The following is a 26,253-nucleotide window of genomic DNA, read 5'->3' on the forward strand; positions in this document are numbered from 1 at the left end:
TTAGTATTAGGTATTTCTTTTGCCAAATCATAGGGTGTTTTCTTATTTGTAGATGTAGATACAGATGTTTGTTTGGCCCAAAACGTCAAAAGTGAGCCTTTTTTAGCGGCAGCAATTGCTTTTAGCTCTTGCAGCCAGACCTCCGCTTTCAAGTGAAGATCTAAATCGCTTTTTAGTTGAGTCCACTTTTCAACGACTTCTTCTTGGCAAATCTTTTTACTCTTTTTAGGATATGCCAGCACGTAGGCATCAAAAATACATTGGAACATTTTATTTTTATCCATCATTAACTGTCGATTTTTAAGCAGTATATATGAGATTATTAGATCTACCTTTCAATTGAAAAGCCTCACACAGACAAAGTTGATTCAGCAAGACGCGTGTAGGCCTATTTAAGTTGATCTAATAAACACGCATCACCAGCTGACCCTACACACATCCGCTTTTTTTTATAAAATAAACAAAATAAAAATACAAACAAATAATCAAATTACGTAACTCGTTAATAAAAATTAATTAAAATTACGTCACAAGGTGAATGATTACGTCACAAGGTCAATGATTACGTCTTCCCCACCACCTCCGCCACCCTAGGGTGGGGGAGTATTTTACTATATGTCTTTGCGCCTTCACCCTTCGCTCCTCACCCAGCCTCTGCGCCAGGCTCACCCAGGCGGGTGAGTATTTTACTATATCTCATTGTCCCAGGCTGCGCCACCCTCCTGCTCCGCCAACGCCAGTTGGCGTAGTATTTTACTATATGTCTTTGCGCCTGCAGCGCATCCTGCTCCACCACCCTTACCCAGCCTCAGCGCCAGGCTGGGAGTATTTTACTATATCTCTTGCGCCTTCCCCACATCCTGCTCCCGAGTATTTTACTATATGTCTTTGCGCTTTCCCACATCCTGCTCCGCCAAAAAATCGCTCCAAAAGTGACCTAATATACTACTCACCATGTTTTGTGTTGTACTTCTATAAACTAACGATAGTAAAACTACTGCGTTGAGATAACTTTGCGGCTTGTTCTGCTTCAGACACTTCAAAGTAAAGTTTTTCACCTTTCTTCATGTCTACAACCACTGTCCCAGCAGCGCTAGTGTCGGCACATTTCACTTCTACAGACGTACGCCACATCCCTCCAGCCCACACACTAACTCTAATCTGTTTATATTCATATTCATGTAGACTGACACATACAAGATATAAACCATCATGTGGTGATACAAATGTTACTGTTGTTTGATTAAAATGTTGACCGTTGTATTCTCTAATTTCACCAAATGTTTTAATCCTTGAACTCGATGTGATCATTGTCTTGTCTTTCAGGTGGATAAAACAACCATATCTGTTACATGCTGCACGTTTCCCTGTCAAGTAGGAAAAAAACATGTATGTTTTGTTAAATGTTTCTTTACATTGTTACACATGCGTTAATTGTTTGTTCATTATTTTTAGGTTAGTATAATTGCTAGTAAATGTATTATATAATCGTTAGTATTGGGTAGTGTATACTGTTTACGTAGTATTTATTGGTTAGCGTTTAGTAGTGTGTAATGTTTTGTTAGTATTTAATAGTAAGTATTTGATACTATCTATTGTATTGCATATTTATTTCCTAGATCATCACCTTTCAACTAACCAATGACCGTTTTTTTAGTACCGTCCTCACCTAAACTGTGAACGCGAAGAAGAAACAAAACTCCGTCACAGTTTTTGTTTTAAACAGGTGAATGTAAAGTAAAAAAAAAAAGTGCAGCGCAAGAGTCAAGAATAGTTAAAATGATAAAAACATAAAAACGTTTATCATTACAAGCTTGTATAAATGCACTAAAAAGAAGAAAATAATACAATTTTTATTAAATATTAAAAAAATTACTTTCTTTAAATATATTAATGCACTACTATTTATATCACTATAAATAAAAGCGTGGGCCGCTTGTTTAAATACTTATTACTATATTACTTATTACTGTAAATATTGTCTGTTTTGTTCGTCTAGCGGCTAGACTCTAGCTTGTATGTGAAACTGAAACAGCTTAACGGGAAATCCCGAAATTAACTGCTGTTTAGGTAACGAAGTTGTCTAGACGACAAAGTTTCACACACCTAGATTTGTTGTTTAAAGTTTTTAGTTGACATTACTTTGATATTGATATAGAATTGAAATTGTAAGTATCATTTAATGTGTTGTGTGTAAGAAACAGTATTACCTAATTATTTTTACTTTAAAAGTCTTTACAGATATGTTATTTTAAATAGGTCACTCGGCCGACCGCACACAACATGTCTTTCACACAACTACACACATTTATTATCGCTAGCATACAACACAACAAACATAAACTTGGGGTGTCGCTAACACAGCAGGACGTTTTATTTCGAACTAAAAATAAATGTTTTATCAGTTATTGATGATTTATAAATAAATGAACGCACGAAATTTTAATGTGTTCTCTTTTGAAAATGTAAATCAAAGTTCATATAAAGTCAACCACAGTACAAACAGGTCATTTGAACCCCAAATCAATACACAAATGATAGCTGACATAATGTTAAAATGCTAGACCTTACAAACAAGAGGTCAGACAAAACACAGGATACACCCACGACATGATACACAAACGACGGATAACAGAAATGAGAGGTCATTAACTTACAACCTACTCATTACCCAGTCAAACAACAGAATATGTTACAGTCAAACAACATACTATTTTAGAGTAAAACAAATTAAAGTATGACAATCAAACAGCAGAATATGCTACAGTCAAACAACAAAATATGTTATAGCAGTGTTACAACCTCACGTCCCAATGTTACATAAATAATCTCCATCGGATGTTAACATTAATTTCATGATAATTTATGACGTGTGTGTTACTGTAAGGTGCTGGAGATCGGTGGATATAAAACGTTCTGGTTTATATGCTCATTAATTTAGTATATATTAAAACAATATTTTAAAAAGTGACCGTTATATTATTATATAGATGCCTTCAAGAATTCAGGTCAAGCTTGTTACAAAGCACAAGAAATATTTGGAACAACATATACAATTACTGGAACCTGTTATAGGAGAATTGAAAAATGTAAGTTTCTACCAACTTACAATAATCTTTACATTTTCGTGTTCAAACAAACGTTCATACATTCAGCAAGATGTAGTGTTAAAAGTTTAATTGATGTTGTGCATTTCTAACAACAACAAAAACTTAAAATCTGAACGGTAGAAACATAAATGATATTGTCTTTTATCACAGGTTGTTGCAAAAAGTAAGGCGTGGCTAGAAGAACAAACTGACCAATCATCTGTCAGCTACATCGAGCTATCACAAGAACTGGACACAGCAGCCACGGCCTTGTTGGATGTGACGTCACATATTTTAAGTCAGTACTCTAATAGTTTTTATAATTTCTAATTAAAAATCTCAAAGCTTATAGTCATGTAGACTCTGTGTTCAGTAGTAAGCGCTTCTATTGAGAAAAATGCAATGGATTTTTTTAAAGTTTAGTTTAAAGACATTGCAAACACTATGTGAAATGGATATAATTTTATTCTGTCGACCGACTAACTAACCACTTTTATTTATATTAATTCGATATTTCACTAGTGACTCTTAAAACGTTGAACAAAATTGAAGAATGTACAATCGCTTTGTGTAACTTTACTCGCCCTAAGACACGTTTAAAAAGCCTTAAGGATTTATTGGAGGTTATACGTTTTTTTTAGATAATTTGGTATCTACTTTTAAATTCCTAAACAGCCGTGTAAAAGAAAAACAGCACGTGCGATTTGTATACTCTAGACATTTTAGAAGACTTTGTGTTTATATAAATGTGGATCTTATTCAAAGTTTTTGTTTTCATCAGAGTGTTTCATCATATGCATTACGGTTTTAAATATATAAGCAATAAAAATATTGTATGCACCAAAACCATTGTTAATTTTAACGGCGATTTAATAAAAAAACCTTTAATCCCAATTCTTTAGCCGAGGACAACATGAATGTCAACAAACCAACGCCATCTTTACCACAGCTTGACACACAGACAACAGCAACATTTCTAACAAGACAACTCAAGACACAAGTCCAACATACAGCGGGTATGTTGTGGTTTTGTTTGATATAACAAGTTAAACAGCAGAATTTCTATCCGTAGAATCACCAAGAGAACTCATCACACAAGGCCAACACACAGCTGGTATATTAAGTATTCTTTGGAATAACACGTTAAATAGCATCATCATATACCTTGATGTAATTTCATTTTAACACTCTTTTTTTCAAGGTTCGAGACTTGTTAAATTACAAACTTATATTTGTGACTATTCTCAGCTGAAGAACATCCTGAACTAGAGCGTAGACTTGCCTATATTGAAACAACACTATCTTCACTACAGGACACACAACACAAGTCTACAGATGACATATCAGAAATAAAACAATGGAGAGACAACTTTGTAACAGAACAGAGTGACATGGCGGTAAACATTGCACAACTGACTAAAAAACAAAAGCAGAATGTTACAAACCTCAGAAAACAAATGAGTGAACAAGGTAACAATGTAAAGGAGCTGAACAAAGAAATTGAAATTTTAAAAGAAAAAGAATCCAAGTCAAACAAAACACTAGAGAAACTGTCTCAAGATATAAAAGAATATGAAAACAACTTACATAAAATAAATAAAGACATGCAAGCTTACACAGTTGAAACAGACAATATAGCACAAGAAATTAAAAGACTTTCCGATTTAATTGTTTCTTTACAAGATGAAAATAATAAAACCTTTGTCAAAACAACAACTGGATTTGAAAAGTTGCAATCAAAGGTAAATTTTTATTGCTAAGTATTTTAAACACATTTCTATTCCTTTTTGCCAGTTAATGTACATCTAATTCTTAATTAAAATGCATTTGATTAATTTAACCTATAATCATACCGTTTATTTGAAAGCTAATTTTATGTGAGTTAATTTGCAATTCAAATAGTTAAACTTATAAATCTTTAATTGTGATCGTCGGTCTTTAGCACAGTGTTATGTACAAACTCCTACAACAAAGGTTGATGCCCATAGACAAACTGATTCAAATCTTTAACCATAACTTGGAAAATAGTAAAGAAAGAATTAATAAGGTGTGTTTGTAATGATTTTATAAAACTAAAATTATTCACAACATTGATAATTCGTACATTACTCAATACGAGTCTGTTATTAGACTATTTAGTATTTACAGAGAAAAAATATACGTTATTTATTGAATTTAGTGTACCAGTCCTACATTATAGCTTATGTAAATATATTGTGACGCTTTCATTTATTTATTCTATTTTAATTTAGCTGGGTGATCTTGAAAATAGTATTTCCAAGTTGTCCAACGATTTTCATCGCATCAGTAAGTTTGGTTTAAAAAATAGTTAAAAGCATATTTATTTAACAGTAGTGATTTAATGACAATTCTACATTTTGATTTTTTCGTTAAAATGTAACAATAGTAAAAGCTATCATGTAATTCACAATGATAACCAATCGGTTAATGTTTGATACGTTTCATTACCTTTGTTTAATATTCTACCCTAAATCTCTCACATTTTGTAAAAATTTTTGCACTCTCTGCCTTTCCATTACACGGACATAACCACTTGTTAAACAATGTTCGTTAGCCAGACAGACCATAACGTGATGTTCGTTAGCCAGACAGACCATAACGTGATGTTCGTTAGCCAGACAGACCATAACGTGATGTTCGTTAGCCAGACAGACCATAACGTGATGTTCGTTAGCCAGACAGACCATAACGTGATGTTCGTTAGCCAGACAGACCATAACGTGATGTTCGTTGGCCAGACAGACCATAACGTGATGTTCGTTTGCCAGACAGATCATAACGTGATGTTCGTTAGCCAGACAGACCATAACGTGATGTTCGTTAGCCAGACAGACCATCACGTGATGTTTGTTAGCCAGACAGACCATAACGTGGTGTTCGTTCGTGATGGTCACATTTTATTATCTCATTAATTGACTGTAACCTGAAATGAAAAATACAAAAGGTAGACTATGCAGATCTTGTTATTATTTTGTCATTATTAAGTACAACAGAACAACTTTAGCTCTAGTAATTCTTGTTTCAATAGATAATCCATATACAATTAAACTGCCCGAATGGTCAATTGCCGAATGTGACAAATGCCCGAACGGACACTTGCCCGAATGGGACAAATGCCCAAAAGCCACTTACCCGAAGACCTTTTGCCCTAAAAATGGTAACATTACAGATTACCAAATAGTCATTCTTAATCAACTTAAATTTGAAATTTTGATAATTAAATAAATGTCTTACCAAATTAAAAGGGAACAAAATACTGTTTAATATCTTCAAGCATGCATTATGAATTAATTAGTATCCTAATATGTAAAAGACCATGTGCGCTCTTCTCTCTCTCTTTCTATCTGTCCGCAAAATATTTTTGCCGGACATCACGTCAGAAACGGCAGCGATATATGGAGAACTTTATACGGACTTTTGTTGAAAATAATATGTTAGATGTTTTAAATGTATAACCACAAGTTTATTTAAAGAAGAAAAATAAAAATAAAGGCGTATTCGAATGTAGAAAAACAATTTTATTTATGCAACCGTGAAAAAGAACGCATAAAACTGTGAATTCACTATTTCTTATACATTAACTTATGATGTCATCTGCGTGTTTAGAATAAAAAGAAATGAACTATTTCATGCAAATTTGATTTAGATCTACGTACACTATGAAATGTATACAATACAATTTTTCCGGCCTAAACTCATAACATTTATTTTATTTATTTGGATTCTAGATCTAGATATTCTAGATTCTAGATCTAGACTAGATCTAAATCTACGCAATAACTAGACGTAGACGCAAAGATCTAGATTTATACTCTAATTACTCTAGAACTATTCCAAAAAACATTTCTATATTAGGACTAAACTATTTCAAGACTTAATTATTTTATACAAAATCTTTGTTTGGAACTGGCTAATTTGGGATAACAAAATTAATTTGAAAGAATAGGCATATTCGCGTAAGTTAAGATTTTAAAATACTTCTTTCATTCTCCGAGTTTTGTAAGATGCCTTAATAGCTGAGATGATAGTGTACTTAAAATCACGCAGGTGGTGCGGGTTTGACACAGACCAAGTCATACTTGGTTTTTAATTTTTTTTATTTTGCTCGGGCTAAACTTTAAAAAAAATTCTATTAGGATTCTAGATCTAGATATTCTAGATCATCTAGATCTAGATATTCTAGATCATCTAGATCTAGAGATTCTAGATCACCTAGATCTAGAGATTCTAGATCTAGATCTAGATGATCTAGATCTACGGAAAAACTAGATTTACACAGAGAATAATTTTTTATTGCAGACAGACTGTTAATCACAAATTTATTTAAAGACGTTAGTTAATGCATTGATTTATTCATAGGTAGATTAACCACTTTTTTTTTAAAGATTTGAAAAACCACTACACTTGACGGAAACAGTGATGTCACATGATGTGTTTATTTTTTTACATCAATAATGGCGGCCTATCGAAGAAGATCGTGTTCCTATTCCAATGTTTAACGCGTTCTAAAGCTAATTTTCTGTCGGCTTTAACTTTAACAAATACGTCCGTTTGCTGTATTTATTACGTTCCAACACTTATATCAATTTTCAACTGTCTTTTTCATTTAGTTTTACGATAAATTTCTTTAGATCTACAATCTGTCCAAGAAAGTTATTTATAGATCTAGATCTAGAATCTAGGTCAAATCAAAGATTTCTTAGTTATAAATACAATCCAAAAAAAAACGAGACTTAAGCAAACCAGTCGTAGATCTAGAATATAGATAATTCTATCTAGATTTAGATAATAATGAGTTTCTGTATACTAAACTATTTTAGACCTTTATTATTTTGTATAAATCTTTGTTTGGAATATGGTAATTTTGAAATGCTGTATCCAGGGCCTATTGGCGTAGCTTAAGATTCATACGCGGCTTCGATGCCGGTAATTTTGCTAAATTATAAACGTAAATTCTAAATATAGCTCAGTCGTAGATCTAAAATATAGATAATTTTCTATCTAGATTTAGATAATAATGATTTTCTATATACTCAACTATTTTAGACCTTTATTATTTTATATAAATCTTTGTTTGGAATATGGTCATTTTGAAATGATCGCTCCGGGCCTATTAGCATAGCTAATGATTAGATTCTAGATCTAGCAAGAAAAACTAAACTTAAGACTTAAGCAAACGAGTCATAGAATCTAGATCTAGATAATTCTATGTAGATCTAGATAATTTCAGACCTTCTTTATTTTATATAAATCTTTGTTTGGCTAATTTAAGACTTAGTTCTAGATCTATGCGCGTAAATCAAGTTGCATAAGGAGACTCAAAGTATAGTATAAAAATTCACTTGTGACGTCACGAGTAAATAGCTAAGTTGGTAGTGTAGTCGGCTCTCATGCGGGTGGCACAATACGTCAATGATATTATTTTTTTTTCAATTTTTTTTTTTTTTTTTTTTTTTTTTTGATGTGAATGATAAAGTTGCCTATCTGAACTTGGCAGGATACAGGGCAGGTGAAGTAGAGTTCATCTGTTTCTTTGTCCTAAGCATATGAAAAGATAGTGTGGTCAGAAACATGCTCGGCTGGAATCGTTTTTTAAACGATAAAAACATGTTGTCTGAGACTTGACGGGACACTGGGCAGGTGAGGTAGAGTTCAGTAGGTCACCTGTGACGTCAGTATATGAAGGGATAGTCCGAAATCGGTGTTTTCGGTGTTTTTAAAAGATAAAAAACATATTTTTGAATGTGGGGTCTGTTTTTTTTGTGACGATAAGTGACACTGTAGTAGCGTAGCGAGGTGTGGGGGGGCGGGGGGGGGGGGATATGTTCCCGGGCGGGGGGGGCCTTGGTGGCGCCAAAATGGGTTGGAAAAATAAATTGAAAGGTTGAGTGGGGTGCAAATCGAAAGTTTGAGGGGGGTGCACATCAAACGTTTGAGGGGGGGGGGGGGTGCGAATCGAAATTATGCGGGGGGGGTTCAAATCGAAAAATTGTCCCCGGGCGCCGGGAAGGGTCGCTACGCCTCTGAGTGACAGACGTGACTTCCCGGCGCCGCAGGCGCTTCAAAATTGGCAGGATCTTGCCTTGGGGCGACAGAACATGGGGGCCGGTTGGCCGAAAAGTCTACGATGATGGGCCAAAACTGACCTCGACTGACCGGCGCAAAATATGAGCTATAAATCGAAAAAAAATGTCCACGGAGGAACCTGTTCATAACTCCTGAGGTCGTAGATCGACCCTCGGGCGAATTAATTAAGCATTCAAATTCTCAATGTTTTCGAAAACCTAAGCGAAGCTGGGCAGCATGCCTAGTTTCCTATATTATAGAAAGTGTAGGGCCTACATCTTTTGCTATCTATAAAACAAGACGAAAATATAATTTTCACTTATCTGATGTTTTTAAAATGATTCTCACTTTCTGTATTAAGTAATAGCTTCAACACATTATCTAAACAAGCTGCATTAAATGAAGATCAAATATAATTGACTAACTTTAGTTTTTAAATTCGCTGCCTAAGGCGCGCTTCATTCAATTGTGAAATAGTCATCACACAAGTTAAGCATAACAAAATAAATCAAACAAACGCATCTCTGTTCAATGTAACGAGACGCCGCGCCGACTACACCGTGTCATAAACGCTATCAAACTACCGCAACACGTCGGCTAAACAAGGTTTTCAAAACTTACATCAAGAGAGTGTAAAAACACCGCCGCCAACATAGCATTACATTATTAAAGAATAACGTTTTTTACAGCAATTTCTCAATTTTCAAACATTAAATGTTAAATTTTAAAAGTATACACATTTTCAAAAATATAAACCATTTGTTTTTATGCCCAGAATTGTGTTATTATAATGTCAAACTTGAATTGATTAAGAATGTCTATTTGGTATTTAACAAATGTTCATTCGGGAAAGTGTCCATTCGGAAATCGGCCTTGGGGCACAAGGCATTCGCGCAAGTGTATTTCAGGAATTTGTCGTACACCCGGTTTTAGCATAACGCATTTAACATTTGTTGTACGTTTTGTGACGTTTTAATTGACCTTAGCAGGTAAGGTCAATACGTGGGAAACGACAAACTAACACCATACTATCTAAGGGTCGTACTAAATTAGTGGTCTAGTGTTTCAATTTATGGTTTTGGACAAAGTTATATAAACATTATAGATTCTTATATACAGTTTATTTTTTGAAAAATAATTGTTTGATTTGGGTTTGTCAATTTTACTTACATTATAAACTGCATACAAAACACATATAATGAGATGATAACTTAAACTAATGAAACGACAGTTTACAAATATTATTGATCAAGTAGGCCTAGTCAGAACATTCGTAAAGTTATACATATGTTTTCTAATCAACAGAGTCACGTGTATGTAACAGATATGCTTGTCATGTGGCGCTTGATAATCTCACACCTGCCAGTGTTGGATCAATTATTTCAACATTTTGTGAAGTACGTGAATATAACGGCCAACATTTTAATCAAACAACAGGAAAATTTGTATCACCACATGATGGTTTATATCTTGTCTGTTTCACTCTACATGAATGGGAAGATAAAATGATCGGAGTTGATGTGGTGGCTGGAGACATGTGGTGTAAGTCTGTAGTAGTGAAATGTGCCGCCACTAGCGCTGCTGGGTCAGTGGTTGTTGACATGAAGAAAGGTCAAGAACTTTACTTTAAAGTGATTCAAGCAGAACAAGGCGCAAAGTTATCCGGCTTCAGTAATTTTACTATCGTTAGTTTATAGAAGTACAACACAAAACATGGTGGATGGTATCTGTTTATAAAAATCTTTTTGTTTCTATGTATAAGTGTATCATTGTATTTGTTAAAAATAAAACCTAGTTTTTTTGTGTGTAAACTATGAAATTGAAACAAAATGATTTATTTAAAAAATGGAATAAGTTCACTTGGTAACTTAAATATGTGTGAGATATATTTTTAAAAAATTAATCCATGTTATGAATTTGTAAATATTTTGAAAGATACTGACAATAACTTTTGTTTTGTTTCAAGGTAAAAAATAAATAAACTACAGTTATTCTGGAAACAAATACCACTCTTGTGATTTTAGTCAGTAACAGTGTATGTGAATTAACACCTACGCAAACACACACATACATAAATAAACCATACATAAGTCTGACAATATATAGACCATATATATATATATATATATATATATATATATATATATATATATATATATATATATATATATATATATTATGCATGTTGGACAAGCTACCCTGTTACTAAGAGACATTAAGCTGAGCTCTGTTGTCCGTCACACAACCGGTAATCAACAAATATCTTGACTCTTTCCATTTATTTATCTAAATTCTAAATAATACATACAGACAGAAAGTTACTTCGCGTGTAATATGAACATCAGATTAAAGAAATAATAAGCCTTTTAAAATGTTAGAACAACTTAAAATATAAAGACATACAGTGTGGTGGCGTAGATGCAGGGGCAGGATAGACATTGTACGTGACGGAGACGATCGACGAAGCACGGGTTAGAATTAGATGGCAATTACGGGCGACATCATTGTGGGGGGTAGGTGTAGAAGACACGTATCAAGTTGGCCTGGTGACCGTAAAGGGGGTAGTTTATTAGCAGGGTCTGACATTTTAATCAGGTACTCCAGAACTGTGGCGACATGCACATTAGGTTAGACCGGATGGACAAGACAAAGAAGTGAGGACGATGAGGGTTAGGAGACAGTAGAAGCTAGGCAGTCGGGGTTGAGAATTTGTAGTGAGAGGACGTATACAAGTGTAGAGTTAGGGAACAGTGTAGTGACAATAGTGTAGGAAAAATTGAACAGTAGGTGTAGACAAGAAGTATATATTGTGTTAAGTCTAGTATATTCAAGCATCGGATGTGTAATAATTAAATGTTGTGAATCAAACTAATCTTCTAGTTGTCTTATTGATAGCACGGAATTGAGAGTATTCTCGTCCTCGTCACAGTAGTAAATATATGTTCGTATGTAAGAAGGAAATTAATAGAATAAGAAGAAGAGAAGTCAATTCCCCCTACCACATACACTAAATAAGGAGATATATTGTGTGTGGAGAGGGGGTCTGGGTTTAATTAGGGATTTTAAAAATGCTTAGTTTATTTAGTTGGGTTAAGGTTTAGTGAAGAATGTAACTTTTACGTAACTTAAACAAGGCTAATCGAGTTTTATTTCTTTTTTTAAATGAGAAATAAACCACTATAGCTTACGTGTTTTTGCACATCAAACACAACTCTCAAGACCGTTAAGAAGATGATTCGCGTTAAAATGTACATCTGTTCGCCACAGTTTAAAAAAAAAAAACAAGATCTTATTCTATATTCCAATATAGTCAATCCATAAATAGCCGTTGCTACTAGTCTGTTTTCGTCTTCTGTTCTTTTTCTAGTCGTGTTAATTAAGTTAAGTGTGATTGCTTTATTTGGTGTGGCTGTTTGGTGGTTTTTAATATTTTCGCAAGTGTTTGGTTAGCTTTCTGTACTAGTATACAATCTTAATACAAAACACGTCTACATCTATATGTTTACTATCACTGAAGTAGCATTGACCTGTCTACTTCAGTGTAGGCTACCCATGGGTCTAGTTGATGTAGAGGGGCAGCGGGTGGGGTCGTCCGCTGCCGGACAGTCATGTCATGTTTGCCTGCCGTCCCTACTGGGACATAGGCCGCTGACAAGAGCTTTCCAGACGTCTCTGTAAAAGTCAAATTTAAGCTGAAGTTTTGAATTATAAACGATAAAAGTTAATTAAACGGATACATGTTTTTATTCAACTGCTTTCTACATTGCTTGGGTAAATGTGAAGTACACTCTTAAGTACCAGAGACCTGGAAAGATCGTTTACCATCAAGTTGGGAGGGGGTGTGTGCAATTCTGTCGACTAAAATTGGAAGGATTTACCCTGGACTGGTAGGTAGATGACTCTTATAACATTTAGAAAAGAAATAAAGCGTATTGTGTAACGATAAAATAAGAAAAAAAGTGGTAGGGTTGCGTCGCTTTTTTGCCAAGACAAATGAGGATGATTTATATCGGAATGGTGTGTAGATAAATCATTATAAATCTGTGAATAAAATCCAATTGTATTACCGCGTATTATATGATTTCACTAGCCAGTGGGTACTTAGTGCTAAATCTGTAGGTGCTCAGAGTCACTAAAGTGGGTACTCAGTGCTAAAGCTGTTGGTACTTAATAACTATGTTGTCAGTACTGGATGCCTGTATAATGCCACTGATGTGGGTACTCACCATCACTGGAGTGGGTATATTTGTCAGCATATTTTAACGCTACTGTATTGATCTTGAGGTGTACGTCTATTGTAAGTGTTATTATTGTCATGGTCACTGTAAAGACCTATCTTTGGTGGTATCCAGGATAGTGGTCGACCACCTCACTTCCTGTTGTTGTATTTAGTTTTTTATATTCATCTCATATTTTACAATCCTATTTCAAAGCTAAATTTTTTATATTGTACTCAGCAGCATGATCACTGTTTTTCAGCATCGTTCTGTCCATATACCGAGGGCAATGAAACAGGTGAACTCTACCTCACCCGCCTCATGGCCCCTTAACGTTCCAAAGTGTACATTATATATAAAGGAGAAGCCTATATTAACATCCTTCCTTATTTATAGCTTGAAGCAACGACAGCTAGGCGACACATCACTTTCATGTGCACTTGCTTGGCACCCAAGTACAATTGTATGTCTTGTTGCTGATGTCACAAAAACGTAACCAAAGATAGTTTCTTCAATTATTCTAATATGTGAAATAAACTGTTAATACACATACAATAGCGAATAATAAAACTATTAGCACTTTTGTAGCTTAAATTGACTATTCATTTAATAATCATTATAAGTGGGCTAAATTCATGAACACAATTTTTGTCCATGTGCTTGAGTCAACGGAGTGTGACGTCATAAAAAAAAGTTAGAAAACTACAGTATAAAACTATTTATGCGAAAACTGACAATATTACTGCTTGCGGATCAACTGTGGTTCCGTTGAAGAAAGGTCAAGAACTATATTTTAAAGTTCAACAATCAGCAGAGTTTCTTCCAGGCATCTCTTCGGGGGGGGCCAAGCCCCCCCGAAAAATTTTTACCGCCCCCCCCCCCCCGAACGAAATGAAATTTATATAATTTATATAGAAAATATATGCTTTTAACAGTGTCCGCCCCCCCCCCCCCCCACGAAGAAAGTCTACCGCCCCCCGAAAATTTCAAGTGCCCCCCCGGAGAAAAAAGTCTGGAAGAAACACTGACAATCAGGACCAGGGTCTTTCCTGCAAAAAGAGAGCGGTTTTACTATTTTAAGAATTTAGCTGAAAAATTAAATATAGTTGTATTTGTAAACTAAAAATTTAAAATCAAAATATTATCTCAGTTGAATATTATCATAAGGGTTCATTCTCGCTATAAGCTTATAATTATATTCATACACTGAAGAGGTAACGGCGTGGCTATGCGGTAGAGTAAAAGTTCTGCTAACTCGAAAGTCTCAAGATAGAATCTGGATCCAGCAAGTTCAGCGTCCACGAGTCCGCTTAGGTCTAATGTCCACCTAACTCAATAACTAAAACTTCTGTTCATATGCCGAGGTCAAGAAATACAAGAAGTCTACTTCATCTGCCTAATGGATCGCTAGGATTATTTACTTTATACACTGAAGATATCATGACTGTTTTATATCTCTATCTAGCATTACTTTTACTTTATATAATATTAAGACTGTGTATTTGTAATATTATTAAGTCCTTAATAAGAAAAAAATGAAAAATGGATGCAGTAAAACTAATTTGATAATCATAAATATTACTCTATACTTGATACATATAAATGTATTTTGCAAATTTAACATTTCTGTTTGTATTGCGAATATATTTTTGTATTATTCACGGTGAGCCTAATAAAAGTTAGCTCTAATTATAAATTGGTTAATATCTATTGCTGTTCCATGTGTTGTAGAAAAACCTAATTAAAGTGGTATCGCTTTAAGCAATAGTTTGTGTACGAAACCTATCTTCACTATAGACAGATAATATGCAAACATCTCAAAACCATATCGAAATATAATGTCAAGTTCTTCTCTCGCAAATATGTACCGAGCACTACATTAACTAACACATAATGTCAAGAAGGTGGGTGGATTTCCTTGTTGTGAAAACATGAAATGATCAGCGTGAAGAGAACACTTATCATTTTCATATCAATGGCTCGTCATTAACATGGGCGTCCACTGAGATTTTAAAGGCCGAGATCCGAGGTTAATATTTCACCCATCTTTTTTGCTTGTTATTTACTCTACGTTGACTTTGTGTAATGCAGAGAAATGTATCGCTGACACACAATACGTTTAGTTTATAAACAGTCTATCAGCAGTCATGTAGGCCCTACTGTTTGATTTGATCACACCTGATTTAGAGCTGATATAAGTGATAAAACCAGTCAATGATAACACGATATTGTGCTACATATGTTTAGATTAAACTAAGATTAATGGTATGAATTGAAGCCAAAGGACGGGTCAGTACAAAGTACACCTAAAGCAGGCATCTCAACACGGTAGCTGCAACTTGTGTTCATGACTTCACACATTGTTGATTAAGTGGAGTCACAATGTGTTAGTTTATTGGAACTAGAGCGATTAAATCAAGTGCCAAACAGCTTAGAACTTAGGATTATTAAGTCAAATGTAAGTTTACATTTAGCAAACCTAAAGTTAGTGATAGATAAACTTTAGACATCTGACTTATCACAGACTAGATAGTTGAGCTAATGTACTTTTATGATACAATTATACTGATATACTGTATTTAGTTATTTAAGAATACATTTTTAAAAACCTCTTTAACACCCGATTGCACTGAAAGTGCCTTCCGACTTAGGGCGATATACGAATATGCCGCTAATGTTTAGGGAGATTACATCTGTTTTATTTATTTTTTCCGTAGTATTAGTATGTATTAAAATAACATTTTACAATGAATGTATACGTTTTATCACTACAAGTATTTTTATATATATATATATATATATATATATATATTACTTTCATACTAACACATATCCTGATAGCTTTCCTAAATTTGATGAAACAGATTTGGTTGTTTTCTTTAACTCATTTGAGAGTTTAGCGAAGACATGTGAATGGCCCGAAACTTCCATTACTGCTTTATTGAGCACGGTCCTTACAGGATAATATGCAACCATCTCAAAACCATGTCGAAATATAATGTCAATTTCCTTTCTCGCAAATATATGCCGAGCACTACATTAACTAACACTTGAAGAAAACACTTATAATTTCTAGAAGGTTTGTCGATTTCCTTGTTGTGAAAACTTGAAATGATCAGCGTGAAGAGAACACTTATCATTTTCATATCAATGGCTCGTCATTAACATGGGCATTCACTGAGATTTAAAAGGCCGAGATCCGAGGTTTATATTTCACCCATCTTATTTGCTTGTTATTTACTCTACGCTGACTCTTTGTAATGCAGAGAGATGTATCACTGATGTATAACAGATTTAGCTTTTAATCAGTTTATCAGCAGTCATGTACTGTTTGATTTGGTCACACCTGATTTAGAGCTGATATAAGTGATAAAACCAGTCAATGATAACACGATATTGTGCTACATATGTTTATATTAAACTAAGATTAATGGTATGAAATGAAGCCAAAGGACGGGTCAGTACAAAGTACACCTAAAGCAGTCATCTCTAGATCTTTGCTTAAACTTTTGTTCATGACTTCACACTTTGCTGTTTAAGTAGAGCCATAATTTATTACTGTATTGGAACTAGATTGAAAAATTCAAGTGCCAAACAGCTAAGAACTTAGGATTATTCAGTCGAATATAAGTTAACATTAAGCAAACCTAAAGCTAGTGATAGATAAACTTTAGATATCTGACTTATCACAGACTAGATAGTTGAGCTAATACACCTTAATAATACAAGTATACTGATATATTGTATTTAATTATTTAAAAATAAATTAAAAAAAACAACATTTCTAACGCCCGATTGCACTGAAAGTGTTTTTTGACTTATATACGAATATACCGTTAATATTAAGGGGAGATCTCTCCTGTTTTATTTATTTTTTCTTAGTATTAGTACGTCTTAAAATAACCTTTTAGCAACGAATGTATGCGTTTATCACTATAAATATTAATATATTACTTTCGTACTAACCCATATCCTAAAGCGTTCTATAGCATGTAAAACAACTACTGAAACTAATTAAAAACTAGTCTATTTAAAAAAAATCAATAATGTTCAATTGCATTAATTGGACAATTTTTACTTCCTCGTATACTTATATAAACTATCAAGTTGTTTGATTACAGTTTTTAACATTATATTCATATACATCTTTAAATCTTGACATGATTAAACCCTGACGGAAAGTGGTGCTGTAAGCTATATGCGACAAGCATATTATGTTACATAAACGTACTCAGATGACTAGATATAATATTTTACGATGTATATGTTCATTTCACAATGGAAAGCGAAGCATAGCTACTTTTTATTATCTTAACATTAATTTATGTTATAACACTCAAACACAAACTCTTTGTATGTTTAATTGTATGTATTTTAAAATGCAACCGAAAAAAAATCAAACCATTTGTTTTCCAAAAATGAAGTAAAGATTATAATTCAGTATGTTCACATATTTCTCTATAATATGACTGTCATAAACAGTGGAACCTACCTATTGAAACGATATGCACATTCATACAATATGCACATTGGATAGTCAAAAACAATCGAAAATGATGTGGTGTGAAATAAACAATAAACTACTTATTTTATAAGCGTGATTAAATTTATAATCTGAGAATAGTGAAACCACTTCCTCCGTGTAGCATGGCTCCATCATCAGCATGGTGCACTTTAAAGTAAAGTTCTTGGCCTTTCTTCATTTCAACAATAGTTGATCCAGCGGCAGATGTGTTGGCTGAGTTGACAAGAATGCTCTTATACAATGTGTCACCCCTGTACACACTAATGTTAATCAGTTTAGCCTCACTTTCCTGCAGCGTTACAATCACAAGATAGAAACCATCATCTGGTGCTACAAGTTTTCCTGTGGTTCTATTAAAATGGCTGCCGTTGGGTTCCCACACGCTATAAAATGTTGAAAGAATTGATCCAGTAGTTACTGGTGTGTCGTTGTTCAGGTGAGTTTGACAGGTGTAAGGCCGACATACCCGGGTCTCTTGGAAAGTAAATGTTAGAGTTTATACACAAACATTAGTTTTAATGTGTATGTGTGTCTTTACAACTGTGTGTATGATTATTATTTAACTTACCAATTGTCTTAAAATCTTTCAACAGCTTTGAAACATCACTTTCTCGAGTTTCAACCTAAAACGTGTTTACAATTTACAGGTTATTGCATAATAAATTATATTCGTACAAAAATTCACACATCTGAAACATAATGGTCTTACATTATTAAAATAGTAACCACATTTTTTTATTTAAATACCACGCAAAACAAAATTCAAAATTAAAGAGTCGCAACAATAGTGTATGTCCTATATTTGACATTATGTTAACAAGAATAAAATAAGTATCAGTAGCTTAAAAAAAACAAGCGAATATATCAATCATAACAGATAAAAAGTATACCTTTGTAGTTAAAGCTACTAACATGTCTGTAGTATTGGCCATATTTTTCTTCACGGCAGAGTGGCTTTTGATGTCTTGTCCTGTTTTTAACATGCGTTATCAATCACATTAAATAAAGTGATACACTCAAATGTATTGCTGTTGAACGTTGTGTCCAAATATTGTTGTGTCTAATATTGTATAAAAGTTCATTTTAAGTAATCGTTAGATAAAACATGACAGGGTTGGGAGGGGGGGGGGGGGGGCAAATAGGCTTAGGAATGAACGGGCCAGTATCATTGGATGGCCGTAATATTACAGAACATGTGTTTTTATTTTTTCTTCGATTAACAGTACCACGATAGATACACTTAGAAGATTTTATAATATGTTGAAACATACGTTTTAGGTTGTGTGTTTGTTATGTCTGTATTTGCAATGTGTGTGACGATGACTGTTTTTCTATGTATGTATGTGTGTAATTGCTTGTTTGTTTCTGTGTGTACGTCTCTTAGCTCCAGGAAATGTTCCTGTTTGAAGCTTTATTTTTGTTCCCAGCCTAATTGTAATGTTAATTCTCAACAATAGCCCTCCTTAAACCCTTATATCTGTAGGCCGTTTTAAAACAAAGGTCTTACGGACTTTTTTTAAAATAATATATTGAATGTTTTAAATGTGTAAACTAAATTTTATTTAAAGACGGAAAATAAAAATAAAGACATATTTAAATGTAGCAACAGATTTCTAATTATGCAACCGGAAAATTGTTTATTGTTGTGACATGTACGCTCTGTAAAACATAAATAGCACACAAACTATCACTGGCAAAATGAGGTCATATGTAACGAAAAGTAAAATATCTTAACGAAGCAATAATAATAATGTTAAACTACGGAGAGTACACAACAATAATGGGTTCATTAAATTTAGGATAAAAACGGAATTCAAATTCAAATGTCGAAAATGATACACAATACTAATGACGTAACCTTCCAAATCACTAGGTCCAAATAGTTTCAAATGAATTATGTAATTCAAATATATATATATATATAAATTACATTTCGTTTGCGGAGGGGGGAGGACACGGGGTTAGACTTTTTACCCTGAGATATTCATGAAAAAATGCGTTTTTACACAAACCACTTTTAAGATAAGACAATTAAAATAATGGGTAATGACAGTATTTTTATTATTTAGCATCGATGGCATCATTATTACTGAGTATTTTTTCGGAAGTGGGTTTTTAATTTTATGTTTATTCTAGAATCAAGACCTCAAATTATTGTGTGTACTTTTCCTGCTTTACAATATTTCCAACTATATGTTCCATGTGAGGTCAAGTTTCGTTTTTCGTTTGACTGTAAAAGTTTTGACTGTGATTGTGTTTTCTCTATATTGTTCCTTGATGACAGATCGTCTAAGTGACAGAATATTGAAATTTGTATTATAGATTATAGATTTTTTAATTTTTCTAATTGGTATTGGTACCCTACATTGTATTAAATGTATCGATTTTTTTAGCTATTTAGCTATTTGTTTGTTTTATTACTAATATCGTTAAACGTGTATTAAAGTACATTGCGTTTTGACCAATACTTATTTTATAAAGTATTAGCATAACCGTCCCCGCGCGTTGCCGCGTGGATAGAAGAAAAATCTAACGAAATATATAAGAAACGATTCATCAAAGTGTTACTAATTCTATATTCTTAGGCGTGTGAACTTGATTTCCAAAACCCCAAAGTTCCATGGCGAAGAGATGGATCGAGTTTTATTATAATATACCGTGTATAAAAAAGAAGCGAATCTCGTCATGCCGGGCGCCACGCCTGCAAATTTGAAATATTTCTGTTCCCAGTTACCTCCCCAGCAGTATCAACAACAACTTACCAAAGTTTCATGTAGATCGGATGAAAGGTGTAGTAATGCATAGAGACAAACAAACAGACAGAAAAACACACATATGCATTGCTTTTTATATCTATAGATTATTATCAAACAAGTTTAATATTTTAAAATATCGGCCTTTGACTCACTTTTAACGGGTACCGATAGCTTGTGATTATTATAAAAGAAGTTAATGATAACATACTTACTAATTGAATTCACATCATTTGACAATTTCAAAATATCATTTTCCAGGGTTGCAAGCTGAAAACAAAAGATGAAATCTCATAATTTCAAAATTGTGTCTTAATTTTTTTTACAATTTGATTTTCCAAATTTACAGAAAAAAAGAATAACAGAGCAAATTGAACCTAAGAAAAGCGTTTATTTATATTTTTAATGTTGTAATTGTGTCTACCAAAGAACGAAAGCAGCTTTGTTAATTTGTTAACATCGGTCTCAAACAATACTCCTGTCGCGAAAGCATGTAGACTCTCAAAGGGAACAGTCGCATTGGGTACTAAACATGTTACCTTTTGTTTGTTCATCTGCCTACTAGCCAGGTTTTGATTAAACTTTTGAATTAAACTTTCAACGGGAATCAATCTTTGTTGTAAGATCTTGGACATCACACTATGCTAGAAGAAGGATAATATAATCATGTTGCTTTAAAAATGTTCACAACTGAAGTGGAAACAATGCAATTGAGCAGAATTTTAGTTATAAAATGTGTAGCTACTAACTAATATAATACAAACAACTGAACAATTTAATAAAATAGCATATGTGTTCATAAAATAGAATAGGTACAAACCATTAGCATTAATTTTTCTACTTTGGTTTCCGTATTTTTGTTTTTGTTTCCTTCTTTCCTCAAGTGAGAAATAATATCAGAATGACATTCAATTTCTTTTTGTAATATATTTGTTTTATTTATGTAAATTTTCAATGCTTTATTTATTTTGCTTAATCCAATACCAAACTTTTTCATCTCTGTATGCGTGCTTTCTAGTGCTTGGCTTGTGTTTGATTCTTTTTTATAGAGATTCTCAATTTCTTTATTGAACTCATTTATTCTGGTTTTCGTTTCTTCTATTTGCTCTCTTATCTTTTCATTATAATCTGTTTGTTTCTGAGACAATTTTTCAAGTTTTTTTTCCATAATATTATGCTCTGATATAAGTGTTTTTCTCCACTTTTTTACTTCATTCAATTGTTTCATTTCTTCATTCATCTCATCTGTTATATTTTTTTGTTCGTTAATTTGCTTTCGGAATTGCTTAGAATTATGTTTTTGTTTTATAGCCAATTGTTCTATGTGTTCCTTCATATTACTTTCTTCTGTTGTGTAAGTGTCCCTCCATTGCTTGATTTCAGTCACATCATCGTCAGTTTTTTTATTCCTACTTTGCATAGAAGATAGCGTTAGTTCAAGACTTTCTACTCTCTGCTCCAGTTTGTTACTTAAATCACCTGCAACTTGTAAAATTTGTTTATGTTAGCATATTCTTGGAGAAGGCTATAGAATCAAAATAGTTCAAACTAACGATAAAAGTAAAGTAATTACATTTAAAAGTGGTACGGATTATGCTAATTCCGTAACTTTTAGAACTTTGGCTCTGTTCATCTTGCTCAATTTTTGCATAGAGCTGAGTGAATGAATCAACCATATGGATAAACTATCGGTCAGCCTCTGCTCGCGCGGTGAGGGCTAAAAAGTGACCGTGAGTAAAATACTCCTGATATGAGCTATAAATGGAAAACATTTTCCCACGTAGGAACCCTTTGAAAACTCTTGGGGTTGTACATCGGCAACTGGAGGTCAGCAAAAAAAATATTTCTATCCTCTGGAAAACCCCGGAACAATGTTTTAACTGACCAGAGACCATATTTCCTTATATAAACATAGTACTGTTTTTGTAAAAAAAAATACAAACATCTGGACGTACAAACTCATTTATAACTCCTGAGGTCGTAGAAATACCCGCGGGGGTCACTATAGAATAGGCGTTAGCATTTTAAAATATTTTTTTTTTCAACTATTTTATACTGTTTTAAATACAAAAGAAAATGACGAAGTATAGCATTCATTTGAGTAAGATTTGTGTTATAAATTAGGGTACCTATCCTAATAAAATTAAATAAATTAATTTTAAAAGTCCATGTAATATACATTTTAAGTTAAACTATCCAGGGAACCTCTGTAGTTCTAATTACCTTTCGATTAATAGGTTGCGAACATTCCCTTAATGACTCTAAAATTAGAATTACTGTTTAATAAACTTAAGCACTCCAAAAATCAGCCAATCTCTAATTTATTAAGCATTCCAATTCTCATTTTCATTTTTAAAAACCTAAGCGAAGCTAGGCAGTATGCCTAGTATATATATAAATTGTCCATCGTGTAACTTGTCATAATATTATATATATATATATATATATATATATATATACATATATATATATATATATATATATATATATATATATATATATATATATATATATATATATATATATATATATATATATATATATATATATATATATGAATTTGTATATATATATATGAATTTGTATATATATATATATATATATATATATATATATATATATATATATATATATATATATATATATATATATATATATATACTTATATATTCAAAAATGTACCTATGTTTTGTTGAACTTGTTTTTCCAAATCTTTCATGGTTGTTGATTTGCTTTGTTCGTCATATGTCTCTTCCATTTCATCGCCTAGTTTGATCAAATTTTAAAATAGTGAGATACATAATTAATTGGCCTATACTTTTATTAAAGATAGATTGTCATTTTCAAATTTGATTACCTTAGCTATTAGCATTTTATTTCTGAAGTACTAGCGGGACACGGATATGACATAGCCGTAGCCGTAGCGGTAAACGTGGGCGTGGACGCGGACTTGGACGTAGGCATAGACCTAGACCTAGACCTAGACCTGGACCTGGACCTGGACCTTGACCTGGACCTGGACCTGGACCTGGACCTGGACCTGGACCTGGACCTGGACCTGGACCTGGACCTGGACCTGGACCTGGACCTGGACCTGGACCTGGACCTGGACCTGGACCTGGACCTGGACCTGGGCATGGACCTGGACCTGGACCTGGACCTGGACCTGGACCTGGACCTGGACCTGGACCTGGACCTGGACCTGGACCTGGACCTGGACCTGGACCTGGACCTGGACCTGGACCTGGACCTGGACCTGGATACAGAAACAGAAACAGAAACAGAAACAGAAACAGATACAGATACAGAAACAGAAACAGATACAGAAACAGAAACAGAAACAGAAACAGAAACAGAAACAGAAACAGAAACAGATACAGATACAGATACAGATACAGATACAGATACAGAAACAGAAACAGAAACAGAAACAGAAACAGAAACAGATACAGATACAGATACAGATACAGATACAGATACAGATACAGACACAGATACAGATACAGATACAGATACAGATACAGATACAGATACAGATACAGATACAGATACAGATACAGATACAGATACAGATACAGATACAGATACAGATACAGATACAGATACAGATACAGATACAGATACAGATACAGATACAGATACAGATACAGATACAGATACAGATACAGATACAGATACAGATACAGATACAGATACAGATACAGATACAGATACAGATACAGATACAGATACAGATACAGATACAGATACAGATACAGATACAGATACAGATACAGATACAGATACAGATACAGATACAGATACAGATACAGATACAGATACAGATACAGATACAGATACAGATACAGATACAGATACAGATACAGATACAGATACAGATACAGATACAGATACAGATACAGATACAGATACAGTTACAGATACAGATACAGATATAGATACAGATACAGATACAGATACAGATACAGATACAGATACAGATACAGATACAGATACAGATGCAGATACAGATACAGATACAGATACAGATACAGATACAGATACAGATACAGATACAGATGCAGATACAGATACAGATACAGATACAGAGAAAACAACCTCCCATCACTTCCAAATTGTTCGCAAACGTCGAGTGTGACCTACTTATTTATATTATTTAGTTTGCTTGAGTTAAGTAATTGTCCTTGGGAGAGCTGTTAGTTCACCTGATCTCCTCGGTCAACTGAACTCCGTCACGTCATGTGACTTGGATTTTAATTCTTATCAGATCCTCGGCCAATGGTCTTATGGCATTGAGGATCCTTAACCGTACCTCGACCAATGGCCTTACAACATTACAATAACCTCCCTTGGTTTTGATCCTAGATATAAACTCGACACGAGAAGTCTGGAGGACTTTGACCTAGACCCCGGGTCTGTGTGTGAGAGGTCTTATTTGAATTGTTCAGTTTGTGGTGATATATTTTAGTTCCTCACCATAGGAGTTGTATGCCATTACAGTGTTTATGAGATATTGTTTAGGTGTGTTATTTCACCAAGTTGTATGGTTATTCCAGTGTTTATGAGGTATTGCTTAAGTGTGTTATTTCACCAAGTTGAATGGTCATTCAAGTGTTTATGAGGTATTGCTTAAGTGTGTTATTTCACCAAGTTGAATGGTCATTCCAGTGTTTATGATATTGTATTTAGGTGTGTTATTTCACCAAGGCTTTACCTGTGACTTTAATATCTAAGTGTTAGATATATTTCAGTATCTTTGAGTTATCTGTAAGTGATTTTTGTGGTTTATTTATTAATCTTAATGAATTATACTTTGGTGTTGACTTAGTGTCTATTGTACATACTTGTTCACAAATTAAAATAGTAGTTGTCAGTTTAACCTAAGTTGAGTTTCATCTTTCCTACGTGTTAGTTCCCCTAGACTGTTCTAACAAGCCCGCGTAGATGCAGGTGTGCTCATTCTGTCCATGGGTATTTCTGTCTAACTACATTAAACGAACCCAGGGCGTTCGCCTGTTCTGCGTCTGTCAGACGGCGACCGTTACACGAGCTCTAAAACTCTCTACGTCCTCCCAAGTTTAAATCTTAAATGTATGGAAAGTTATAAGAATATGCATTAAATCAATTCGATAAACAATTATGAACTTCTGAAGTTTGGTTTTTAATCGTACTACAGCTAGATGACCAATTTTCAACGGGAATCTTGATCGTCTTAGAACTTACTAAAAATGTTTGTCTTATGCTCCAAAACAACTGACGTAGCCATTTCAAGTTGATAAGATATTTTAGTGTAACTTGTAGGAAAATTCTCATCTTCTAGCCAAGCTTTGCCTTGTGCTATCGCCTGGTGTGAATAAAACAGTGTGATATTTTTTCTAAGGTAAACTATTAGATGTCTACGACAAAGTGCATGTGACAGTAAATATACTGATTTTTGTGTATAGCATAGAAAAGTATGGTGTTGTTATGTGTTCTGAATAATGATTTATATGTTTACACCTATAACATTCTTATTTTTATTACACATCTGCATGTACTATTGCTTAATTCATAGTTTGTTCAAGTCTGTCTATAACGTATTC

General features: G+C 33.6%; 1 protein-coding gene across 2 annotated transcripts; it reads left to right on the plus strand.

The window, feature by feature from the left end:
• Positions 1–2,069: 2,069 nt before the first annotated feature.
• Positions 2,070–11,048, plus strand: LOC131947310 (paramyosin). Of its 2 annotated transcripts, XM_059308501.1 has the most exons (8): positions 2,070–2,168; positions 2,991–3,089; positions 3,261–3,387; positions 3,992–4,105; positions 4,338–4,831; positions 5,032–5,136; positions 5,342–5,396; positions 10,482–11,048. In XM_059308501.1, the coding sequence occupies exons 2-8, from the start codon at positions 2,991–2,993 to the stop codon at positions 10,871–10,873; spliced, it is 1,386 nt and encodes a 461-aa protein (XP_059164484.1). In that variant the 5' UTR covers positions 2,070–2,168; the 3' UTR covers positions 10,874–11,048. The 2 variants fall into 2 exon arrangements, with proteins under 2 accessions (XP_059164484.1, XP_059164485.1); XM_059308502.1 differs by lacking the exon at positions 5,032–5,136.
• The last annotated feature ends 15,205 nt before the right edge of the window (positions 11,049–26,253 follow it).

Source organism: Physella acuta, unplaced genomic scaffold (assembly GCF_028476545.2).
Source record: "Physella acuta isolate Inbredline_101_S28 unplaced genomic scaffold, ASM2847654v3 ptg000592l, whole genome shotgun sequence".
Taxonomy (NCBI): domain Eukaryota; kingdom Metazoa; phylum Mollusca; class Gastropoda; family Physidae; genus Physella; species Physella acuta.

Coding starts and splice junctions, on each gene's coding strand:
- LOC131947310 (XM_059308501.1), top strand. CDS start 2,991: ATGCCTTCAAGAATTCAGGTCAAGCTTGTTACAAAGCACAAGAAATAT. Junction 4,832..5,031: donor TTGAAAAGTTGCAATCAAAG/GTAAATTTTTAT, acceptor GTCGGTCTTTAG/CACAGTGTTATGTACAAACT. Junction 5,397..10,481: donor CAACGATTTTCATCGCATCA/GTAAGTTTGGTT, acceptor TCTAATCAACAG/AGTCACGTGTATGTAACAGA.